The sequence below is a fragment of the Microtus ochrogaster genome, chromosome 8 (assembly GCF_000317375.1).
Source record: "Microtus ochrogaster isolate Prairie Vole_2 chromosome 8, MicOch1.0, whole genome shotgun sequence".
In the NCBI taxonomy this organism is placed as follows: Eukaryota; Metazoa; Chordata; class Mammalia; order Rodentia; family Cricetidae; genus Microtus; species Microtus ochrogaster.
Genome location: NC_022015.1, coordinates 72,556,547 through 72,568,668, shown reverse-complemented (window position 1 = coordinate 72,568,668; position 12,122 = coordinate 72,556,547). Strand labels below are relative to the sequence as shown.

The window sequence follows — 12,122 nt, the reverse complement described above, 5'->3', positions numbered from 1 at the left end:
AGACCAGGCTGGTCTCGAACTCACAGAGATCCGCCTGCCTCTGCCTCCCGAGTGCTGGGATTAAAGGCGTGCGCCACCACCGCCCGGCTAATAAAAATTATTTTAAAAGAAAAAAAAAAGATGGGAAATACACAGGGTGTCTGGATCCTGTATGGAGCTTTGTTGACTTTAATTTTTTTGTTTGTTTGTTTTTCCTGACAGGGTTTCTCTGTAGCTTTTTTTTTTTTGGATTTTTTGAGACAGGGTTTCTCCGTAGCTTTTGGCTCCTGTCCTGGAACTCCTGTCCTATTCCTGTCCTGGATTAAAGGCGTGCGCCACCACCGCCCGGCTCTCTGTAGCTTTCTGAAACCTGTCCTGGAACTCGATCTGTAGACCAGGCTGGCCTCAAACTCATCGAGATCCGCCTGTCTCTGCCTCCCGAGTGCTGGGGTTAAAGGTGTACACCACCACCGCCCGGTGACTTTAAATTTTTTCATATGCTAATGAACAAAAAGCAATAGCTGCTGAGAGACACTGGATTATGAAAACTGCTAAATTAAACCAATCTATATATTTTAATAATGTCTTAACTTCAGAATGGAGGTCAACAAAATGGGTTGCACTGGAGATAGGTTATGCCTTTGTTTCCATAAAAAACAAGTTATTGTTGTCTTCAAAATTAATAAAAATCAGATTTGATTGGGGGAGACCATCTGAAAATCTTAGCAATAGACATGAAGAAAGAAACCAAGAAAGACAACAGGATAAAGGACGTATATGCTGATCCCTCTAATATGGGAACAGCTCTGAGACTAGATGAGACATGATAGATCTTGTTGGCTAAAGAATCGTGACTTATTATTACATGCCATCCTTTCACGACATGGATGGAGACTTATAGTTTGATTATATAGTCCAAAAGATTTATAAAATTGACAGATGCCTTTTACCTACTCAAACAGAACAGAAAATCACCTTTAGCTGATTAACATTTCCATACTTGTGTTAATGCATGTGTGTGTATACGTATACATATACACACACGCACATATATATAACCTTTAAAAGTTTGAGGATTTTCAGACAAAAAAAAAAAGACCAAACACCAATGAGGACAAGGAGTCCAGGGGAGCCAACTTCTCAAAATGCCTGTTAGTTTCCTCAAACTTCTGTATCCAGATCTGCTTCAAAGCTGCCAGTTGAGATGGTCCAGCCTCAAACACTACTCTAGCAAGGACTTCAGGAAAGCCCTACACTTTCCCATCACACAGAGACTAAACAAACAAACAAACAAACAATACAGCTAGCTCTCCCAGGACTTGATTACTTCTCAGTTTTCTCAGATTCCCTAAAGATGCCGCCATCTACAAACAACAGGAAACAGTCTACTGAATCCAACACCCACATTCCCAAAAGGTAGGGTGGGTGGTCTTTGGTCATTTGGTGGATATGGATGCTTATCACTGGTTACTAGTTTTTTATTGGTCATGGTCAGGAAAAAAGCTGAACAAAGATTAGATTCAGGGATCTCAGAAGGGAAAAGGGGTGATATAGTATAGAAGTGATATAAAAAAAAGGGTAGATTGTTGAGTCTACTTTTGAATTAAAAAAATAACTGGTAGGGGGGCTGGAGAGATGGCTCAGTGGTTAAGACCTTTGCCTGCTCTTCCAAAGGTCCTGAGTTCAATTCCCAGCAACCACATGGTGGCTCACAACCACCTGTAATGAGATTTGGTGGCCTCTTCTGGCCTTCAGGGATTCACTAAATACATAAAACAACTGGTACTCTAGTAGCTTGAGGTATCGGCGGGAGCTGCCGAGTAGCGCAAGCAGCCATTACCAGAGCTGGAGGTGCCGGTTAAACCTGATCAAGATGACAACTTCCCAAAAGCATGGAGACTTCGAGGCAGAGCCCATGGGGGGAAAAGCCAGTGGGGAGCCTGGCCGGGATTGGTGAAGTCCTGGGCAAGAAGCTGGAGGAAAGGGGCTTTGATAAGGCTTATGTGGTTCTTGGCCAGTTTCTAGTGCTAAAGAAAGACGAAGACCTCTTCAGAGAATGGCTGAAAGACACGTGTGGTGCCAATGCCAAGCAGTCCCGGGACTGTTTTGGGTGCCTTCGAGAATGGTGCGATGCCTTCTTGTAGTGCACTCTGGGGACTCCTCAGTCCCCCCAGCCCCAGAATGTAGTCTCCAGAGTCAGCAGCTGGGTGGGGCTCCTCCCTGTCCCCATGAAGGAAAAGATTGCTGCTGTCACAGTAACCTCCTTTGTATTCCGGGGGTCTTTTGGGAGTTCTCTTCCCCAGTCTTTCATCCATTTTGGAATTCTTGCCCTTGCATGCCTTGCCCCTCCTCCCCCTGCAGGTGGATGGCAACAGCTACCAGCTTTCCTGAATGGATTTCTGGCCCCTTTCTCCCTCCCTTCACCATCTGTTGGATGCCCTTTGGCTCCCCCCTTTTTTTATTTTTGGCAAAAAGTCACTCCCCTTATAAATATAGGTTAATAAAGTCAATGGCCTTCCTAAAAAAAAAACAAAAAACAAAAAACTGGTAGTCTCAAATATTTTACATTGGTATAGATTTTGGTATAGCGATACAAATTTGAGGTTGTTTTTGCTATATATTTCTTCTTTTGTTTGAGGTATTGTACCTATTCAGCTCTTTTAACAATGTAATTTTGGGTGGGCAGTGGTGGCACATGCCTTTAATCCCAGCACTAGGGAGCTGGCTGGTAGAACAGAGAAAGACTCGTTAAACACTTGATATTGCTCTCTGGACACTGCCTGCTCCTTCCCACTGCACTAGCCACTCCTCTCTGGACACACTGCTCATGCTTCACCACATTTCTACTTATTTACCATCTTCCCTGACCATTATGGATCACTGTCTAAACCAGACTGAGGCAATTCTTCAGTTAGTTAAGTAATCAAGATTATAATTTTAAAGTTATTTTATTTTTAGTTATGTATATATGTGCATCTGCATATGTTTGTGTACACATGAGTACAATGTCCATGGAGTCCAGAAGGGAGTACTGGATCTTGTGATGCTGGAATTATAGACAGTTGTGAGCAGCTTGACATTGGTTTTGATGATGCAACTTAGGTCCTCTGGAAGAGCAGCAAGTGTTCTTAATCACAGAACCTTCTCTCCAGAAAACCCTCTAAATTATATTGCTAAATATTATTCACATTTTTGTATTAATGCAATTATTTGAATTCATCATTGTACATGCTTACTAAAATCAATTAAGCACTCAAATTGATCATATACAATATAAAAAATTACTTCATACTATTGAGTTTACCAAAAGTAATGTAGTTGATATTTTAAATGTTCACATACATGTTTCTATTTATTGTTAATTATATGTATCCCTGTGTAAATATGTCATAGGGATGGGAAATATTGGATCCCCCAAGAGTTGGAGTTATAGGCAGTTGTAAAACAATGGACATGGGTGCTAGGAACCAAACTTGGATCCTCTGCAAGAGCAGCACAAACTGCTAAGCCATCTCTCTAGCCCCTTAACTATTTATATCATCCAGAAGTATGTGGTATTTTTAATTGGGTACATAGCTTGGTGTGGTGATGGTGCATGTTTTTGATCCCAGCACTTGGGAGGCAGAGGCAGGTGGAATTCTTGTGATTTCAAGGCCAGCCTGGTCTACACAAGTTCCAGGACAGCCAGAGCCCCACAAAATGAAACCCTGTTTTGGGGTGGTGGTGGGGTGGTGGTAAGAGGTATTTAGCAGGCTGGGTGTGGCGGCACATACCTGCAATCCCATAACTTAGAAGGCAGAGGCAGGAGATCAAATTCAGGACAGCTAGAGCTACTGCTTCAAAACACAAACAGAACGTTCTAATAATATAAAGGGATTTTTTGATAGACTAGAAAGGCATTGTTTCTTCTATTCAGAGTATCAGAGTATGTTTAAAATTTTGCTATTCAGCATATTTTCTGATATGAAGTATACACAGGTAACAAGGGGTCCAGTTACAGTGAAAAGAGAATTGTAGAAGAGAATTTGGTTTTGGATGCACCATGTTATAACAATTCATATATTTTTTTTTATGAACCAATGGTGTAGGAGGGTCTTCTTTCTATGTGTTGCTTTCATTGGTTGAATAAAGAAAACTGCCTTGGCCTTTTGATAGGGCAGCCCTTAAGTGGGCGGAGTAGACAGAACAGAATGCTGGGAAGAAGGGAAGTGTGGCAGATGCCAAGATTCTCCTTCAGGAGACGGACCCTGGTTAGACTCTTGCCGGTAAGCCACAGTCAAGTGGCAATACACATTAATAGAAATGAGTTAATCAAGATGTGAGAGTTAGCCAATAAGAGGCTAGAAATAATGGGCCAGGCAGTAATTAATACAATTTCTGTATGGTTATTTTGGGGGTTAAGCTAGCCGGGAAGAGGAACACAGCCCACAGCTTTTCATACTACAAACCAAGATGAATATGTGCTCGAAATTTAAGAATTACTTTTAATTCTTTTCTCTGCAATCGGGTTGCTATTTCTTTTGCCCATTCTGCAGTGTGTTACTGATGTTTATCTTTCATACTTGAATCAAGCCCTTGTCTGTGACCAGGCCGCCTTGCTCTCACTTGTGCTTCCACCATGTCCCCCAACTTCCCAATTTTGAAGATTTTCTTTGACATTACTTAAAATAATCATTGCTGGGGCTGGAGAGATGGCTCAGCAGTTAAGAGCACTGGTTGCCTTTCCAGAGGACCTGAGTTCAATTACCAACAACCACAAGGTGGCTCATAACCATCTATAGTGGGATCTGATGTCCTCTTTTGGCATAAAGTTGTAAACACAGATAAATAAGAAAAAAATCATTGCCATTAAGACTTCAAAATAGTGATCATATTCCCATTTCCTTTTATGGAGGCTGTACACATAAAACCATCTTTTCCTCTTCTATAATTATGGCCAGTTTTGCCTCATATTTCTGATTTTTATGAATTCTGAATCAGTTGTATGATCCTCCAACCCTTCCTATTCCCTCAAATCCTGCTGACATTTAGTCCTATATCTGAATACCTAGGCTAGAAGTCCTTGTTAGAACACACAGTAGGCTTTGTTTGCTTTAGTAATTCATATGCACACATTCCTACGTAGGTTTATTTTCTAGATGTCATAAACTCCTTCCTTTTGGCATACTTTTAAAGTGGTTCCTCATCAGATACCTGAAGGTTATCGGCTTCTCTCTATAAATTTTACTCCCCAGCATCCATACCAAATCTTTTTGTCAGAGTCTCTCAGTTGATTCTTAGACCTTTATGCATAGTCTGAATCATTTATCAAATTATTTTTTATCAAGTTCTTTCCAAATTTTATGGTTTCCCCCTTCTTGTCTAACTGTTTGCTCAATAAATCTGCATAACATTTTTAAAAAGTTAAATTTATTGAAGGTGGGGTTAGGTATTGAGGTGGGTAGGTAGCGTGTGATTTGGGTGTTGGTGCCAAGGCCCCAGGTTAGAGGTCCGAGGACAACTTTTGGGAGTCAAATTATTTCTTTCTATCATGTGTATCAAAGACAGAACTGAGGTGAAGTTATCTGGCTTGCATGGGAAGTGCTTTTACTTGATCAACCATCTTGTTGGCCCGGTAAAACAATGTTAAATAATAATGAGAAGACTTAAAAACTCTTTATACAGGAGTGTTTCTATTATTTCACCATTAAAAAGATGACCAGTTTTAGATCAGGGCAGATATTAAGAATATAAGTAGCTGGATGGCAGAGGAAAGCAGATCTCTGGGAATTCAAGGCCAGTCTGGTCTACAGAGCTAGTTCCAGAACAGGCTTCAAAGCTACACAGAAACTTGAAAAACAAACAAACAAAACCTTTAAAAAAAGCAAGTATTTCCAGACTGATTTCAGCTTTGAATTTAAGTCAAGAATGAATACATTAAATCAATTATAATGACAATGGAAGATGACCATTAACAAATTCCTTTTAGAGCACAGTGAGGTAGTGCTTGCCTTTAATTCCAGCACTGGGTAGGCAGAAACAGGTGAGTTCTGTTAGTTCAAGACCAGCCAGCACATTTTACATTTTACGTGACTAACTCCAGGCTAGGCAGGGCTAGAGTAAGATACTGTCTCAAAAAACCCCAAAAGATCTTTTGGTATTTACTATGAGAAGAAAACTTACATTAGATTGTCTTCATTAAAATCTGGCTGAAGAGTCTCCAGAGGAAACAAAGATCCAAAGGCAATGCCCATGTTTAAAAACACAGCTGCTATGTCAGACAACGATGGGATCCAGGGCCAAACTGGTGAGTCACTGAAAGTATCTGGGTAAAACAAGAAATTATTTCAACTCAAAATACTATTGCACAAAGGAACATTGCAAAGTGACAGTCTGCCTGTGACAGTCCTCCTGTGAAGCAGATGATTGCCATTTTTTTCTTCTTTCACTCGGTTTTTTTTTTTTTTTTTTTTTTGAGACAAGAGTCTCAAATGCCTATGCTAAGATTACAGGCATTTGTTACCATAGTGGTTCTTATGACAATGATTTCACAGAAATGACAGCTGCTAATGGCATGTTAACAATATAGTTAAGGTACATCATAGACAGTATAATTCACCAGATCATGTGAACTAAAGGAAATACCTGAGTGATCCATCAGAGTGTAAGTCATATGCAAGTAACACGTTTTGAAATGATTGGACACAACACTGGTTAAAATCCTAACTACCATTAACACTAGAAGACTTTATCATATTCAGTAGCCTTATAGTCTTTATCCCTCAAATAAGTGATTGGCTGAATCACAATCCTTCTTGTATTAAGAGGGCTTTCAAAGGCAAAAAAGCAACACTCACACAACAGATGGTTTCAATCTGCCTTAGGTCACTATTAACACATACTGTTGTTAATTCATAAGCAAACTAAAATCAACTGGTTAAATCTGAGCCTAGGGGTTTATGCTTGTAATCCCATCACTCAGAAGGTTGAGGTAGGAGGATCAAGAGTTCAAGGCCAGCCCAGGTTACAAAGTTAGTTTGAGATAGCCTCAGCTATATGAGACTGTGTACAACAATAACTAAGCCTAAATAATAATATTTTTTAATTGGGTGCTCTAACGCATAGAAAAGTTTCCAAACATTTCTACTGACCCTATAAAATAACTCACGTGTTAAATATTAAGGGTTGTCATCAGTAAGATCTGGGAGCTATTTCCTCAAAGAACATAGAAAATCAGACACTTGTTTTTGACTGGTATTTCATTTCTTTCTTTCTTTTTTTTTTTTTAAGATGTGTGATTATGGGGCTGGAGAGATGGTTCAGAGGTTAAGAGCACTGACTGCTTTTCCAGAGGGCCTAGGTTCAATTTCCAGCATTTACAATGGCAGTTCATAACTAGAATTCTAGTTCCAAGGGACCCAACACCCATGGCAAAACACCAATGCACATAAAATAAAAATAAATTTACAAAAAACAATTTTAGAGCTAGGACTATAGGTCAGGTGGAGTGCTTGTTTAGCATTTATGAGGCTCCACATTTAATCTCCAGGATCAGCAAAAATCAAAACAAACAAAAACACAATTCTAACATTAAGCAATATGTAATAAGCAACAGCACATACTATAAATTAGTTTATGTACTCACCATTTCTAATGGTTATTTCCATCAATGTACTTAAAATCTGTACTGACACAATACAATTTGTGTGAACTGACATCATCTGTCAAAAACATAACCAAGTGTTAGAAAGGAAACATGAGTTTAGTATATGCTAGGCTCATATAAAGCTATTTTAAGTATGGTGATACAAAGAATGTTCTTTTTAAAAAAAAAAAACAAAACATTTATTATGTATACAATATTCTTTCTGTGTGTATGCCTGTAGACCAGAAGAGGGCACCAGACCCCATTACAGGTGGTTGTGAGCCACCATGTGGTTGCTGGAAATTGAACTCAGGACCTTTGGAAGAGCAGGCAATGCTCTTAACCTCTGAGCCATCTCTCCAGCCCCCTGCTTTTTAGTTTTACAACTTCTACTTGTAATTAGGTAAATAGCATTTGAAACTAGAAGTCACTTTTCTGTATGTAGCACCACTCCAAACAAAACATAAAGGAGGGCTGGGAAGATGACTTAGTTGTTGAAGTGTTGGTGAACAAGTGTGAGGACCTTAGTACACACCTAAAACCCAAGTACAGGGCTGGAGAGATGGCTCAGAGGTTCTGAGTTCAATTCCCAGCAACCACATGATGGCTCACAACCATCTGTAATGAGATCTGGTACCCTCTTCTGGCAGGCAGAGATACATGCAAACAGAACACTGTATACATCATTAATAAAAAAAAATCTTAAAAAACAAAAACCAAGTACGGTTGGGTATGGTAGTGAACATCTTTAATCCCAGAATTTGGGAGGCAAAGGCAGGCAGATCTCTCTTGAGTTTGAAGCCAGCAGTCCATAATATCTAGGGCTAAGTAGTAAGACCTCATCTCAAAATACAAACAAATCCAAGCATAGTGTTATTCATTTGCTTTTTTTGTTTTATATTTTATTTGTTACTTTTATGTGTATACCTGCTTTGCCTGTCTGTCTGGGGACCACATACATACAGTTCCCATGGAGGCCAAAGGAGGGCATCAGATCCCCGGGAACTGGAGTTTACATAGTTGTGTGCTGCCATGTAGGTGCTGGGAATTTAATCTAGGTCCTATGGAAGAGCAGCTGCTGCACTTAAGCACTGAGCCATCTCTCCAACAGGGTGGATGCATTCGTAATTTCCAGCTTTGGGAAACTGAGACACAAGGATTCTGGAGCTCGCTGGTCACCCAGTCTAGCCAGTAAGTGAGCTCCAGATTCAGCACAAAACTCTGTCTCAAAAACAAAATGGAGAGCAACTGAGGACACCCATGTCAACTCCTAGCCAACACATGAGTGAGTGCACGCATGCACATACACACATACCCTTTAACCCCCACTCCCCAAACCATGAAGACACTGCTCCTAAGATCATAGGTAAAAATCACACAGGGCTGGAAGAAAGTTTAGTTGGTAAAATGTTTCCTGTGCAAGAAGAGGATCTGAGATCAATTGCCAGGACCTATTTTTTTTAAAAACAACAACAACAACAACAACAACAACAACAACAAAAAAACCATCTAATCACAATGCTAATGAGGCAGAGAGGTGAACTCCTAGGGCTTGCTGGATGTGGTGATTTAAATGAAAATGGCCCTTATAGGTGTGGCCTTGACGGAGAAAGTGTGATACTGGTTATAGGCTTTGAGGTTTTATTTTTTTTTAAATATTTATGTTTACAATATTCTGTCTGTATGTCTGCAGGCCAGAAGAGGGCACCAGACACCATTACAGATGGTTGTGAGCCACCATGTGGTTGCTAGGAATTGAACTCAGGACCTTTGGAAGAGCAGGCAATACTCTTACCCACTGAGCCATCTCTCCAGCCCTGGCTTTGAGGTTTCAGAAGCTCAAGCCAGGCCCAGTGTCACTCTCTCTTCCTGCTGCCTGCTGATAAAGACATAGAATTCTCAGCTCCTCCAACCTGTGTGGCCACATTTCCCACCATGATGATAATGGATTAAAGTTCTGAACTATAAGTTAGCCTCAATTAAATATTTTCCTTTATAAGAGTTGCTGTGGTCATAATGCCTCATCACAGCAATAAAACCCTAATGAAGACATTAGCCATGTAGCCTAGCTTACACAGCAAGTCCAGGCCAATAAGAGACCCTTTTTCTCAACGAACAAAGTGGGTGGTGCTTAGGAAAAAACACCCAAGGTTGACCCCTGACCTCTAAATTTAAGCAGACATGGGAAAATCAAATTACAAATTAGTTATCAAAGTTAAAAATAAATAATACAGTCATACATTTTTAATTAGGGAGAGGACTTGAATCTGAATCTTAAGTAGCCCCAGATGTATCTATGTATTTTAGCTATGTATCTAAAACTGACCTTAACTTTTGATCCTCTTGTTTCTATTTCCTAAGTGCTAGGTGTATGGGTGGCACTACCATACCTAGTCACTCTCTAACTGTTCTTCATAAGGGAGGAAGAACTTTTCTTGGCTTAGGGTTTTAGGGGATCACCCTACCACAGTAGAGAAAAGACAGGATAGGTGTATGGTCACACTGCACCCACACTCATGAAACAGCATTCACTAATAATTGATTTTTGAAACAGGGTCTCATGTTGCTCAGGCTCAAATAAGCCTAAAGACAGACCATAGTGTCTCTCACTGAACCTGGAGTGCACTATTTCTCCTAGATTGGGCAGTCAGCAACTCCCCTTCCCTGCTTTACTGGCCCCTACCCTCTCCATGGCACTGCTGGGATTACAATGTGCACAGTTTTTATGTGACTGCTGGGATTTGAATTTATGTCCTCATGCTTGTGAAGGAAGCATTTTACCCACTAAGCCATCTTCCCAGGCCCAACTAAGGTACCTTTAAGAAGATATTCAGTTGTCATCAGAGACACAAAGAAGAACAGTAACTAGGTATTAGCTGCCTTCAAGGACAGGACAGCTGGGTAGTTAAACCCCTGCACTTGGGAGGCAGAGGCAGATGGATCACTGAATTCAAGGCTAGCATGGTCTACAGAGCAAGTTCCAGAAGCCAGGGCTACACAGAGAAAACCTGTCTTGAAAAACTAAAACAAAACAAAAACTTTACTAACCACCTTCCATTAAAAAAATAACAAAAATTCTTCTTTCTTATATTTTCCATAGCTATCTTAGTCTTTTCAACTTTTCTTCACCATACTTGACCCTTAAAAATAAATTACTGTACACTCACATTTCCCCCTACTTTTTCTGTGTTAGAATGTGGGCTTCATGTGCTATTCACCCAGTACCTGGCAGAGCTGACACTAAAAAATATCAACCCCATGGAAAAACTGAACATGAGTATTCTAGAATGTCTAATTCTTGCCAAACATAAGATTCCTTGACATGTTCTCAAAACCCAGAGCAGAAATGCTGTTTCCCCTACATCTTAGTTCCTATGTGTGGTCATGTGAATAAAAATGGCCTTCATAGGCTCGTAGGGAGTGGCACTATTAGGAGGTATGGCCTTGTTGGAAGAAGCTTGTCACTGGGGCTGGGCTTGGAGGTTTCAGATGACCAAGACAGGCCCAAGGTCACTCTTCCTGATGCCTGCCAATCCAGATGTAGAACACTCAACTACCTCTCCAGCATCAAGTCTGTCTACATAACGCCATACTCCCCAGCATGACAATTATGGGCTAAACCTCTGAACTGTAAGCCAGTCCCAATTAAGTGTTTTCCTTTAAAAGAGTTAACCATGGTCATGGTCTCTTAGAAACCCGAACTAAGACAACATGTAATGGAGTTTTCTGATACCAATAGTACCTGGCTCCTCCGTAAAAGCAGCCAGTGCTTGAAACTGCTGACTCATTCTTCCAGGCCATCCAATAACAGGTAAGGTAGATAGATCTCTTTGAGTTGGAGGCCTGGTCTACATAGTGAATTCCAGGCCAGTGAGGGCTACATAATAAGACTGTCTTTAAAAGAAGATTGGATTTCTAGGACAAGACTTTTGTGTGTATGTACATGAAGGCATAATCACCCATACAGGCACCATTAGGACAAAGGTCAACACTGGCTATCTTCCTGTAAGACTCTGACCTTCACTTATTGGGTGTGGAGGGAACAAATGTATGTCACAGCAAGCCAGCGGAGGTCAGAGAACAACCTCTGGAGCCTGCTGTCTCCTACCATATGGGTTCTAGACACTGCAGCTAGGTTACCAGGCTTGGAGGCAAGCACCCTTATGGAATGAGACATCTTGCCCAGCCCACTTCTTTTTACTTTTTGAGAAAGAGTCTCTTGCTGAACCTGAAGCTTGATTCAGCTAGAATAGCTGGCCAGTGAGCCCCCAGGATTTCCCTGTATCCACTTCCAGCTCTGGAGCTGTAGACATGTGCTGTCACTCCTGGCTTGCACACTTGTCCTAAGAACTTAGGCCTCTTGTGCTTATCCAGGAAGATTTTATGTATTGAGACATCTCCCCTGCCAGTAAGGCAAACTTTTGCATAGTGTAAAATATCCCTTTATGCCAGGAGATGGTGGCGCACGCCTTTAATCCCAGCACTCGGGAGGCAGAGGCAGGCGGATCTCTGTGAGTTC

General features: G+C 40.8%; 1 protein-coding gene and 1 pseudogene across 3 annotated transcripts in view; one reads left to right on the top strand and one right to left on the bottom strand.

Annotated features, from left to right (window-relative positions):
• Nucleotides 1-12,122, bottom strand: part of Slf2 (SMC5-SMC6 complex localization factor 2) — a 51,317-nt gene that overhangs the window by 18,267 nt on the left and 20,928 nt on the right. For all 3 annotated transcript variants that reach the window (XM_005352347.3, XM_026781214.1, XM_026781215.1), the window contains 2 exons: nucleotides 7,604-7,679; nucleotides 6,142-6,283 (listed from right to left, as the gene is read on the bottom strand). In XM_005352347.3, the coding sequence (XP_005352404.1) occupies nucleotides 6,142-6,283; nucleotides 7,604-7,679 (218 nt within the window). The remainder of the gene's footprint in view (nucleotides 1-6,141; nucleotides 6,284-7,603; nucleotides 7,680-12,122) is intronic.
• On the top strand, nucleotides 1,769-2,164 carry LOC101989952 (annotated as a pseudogene).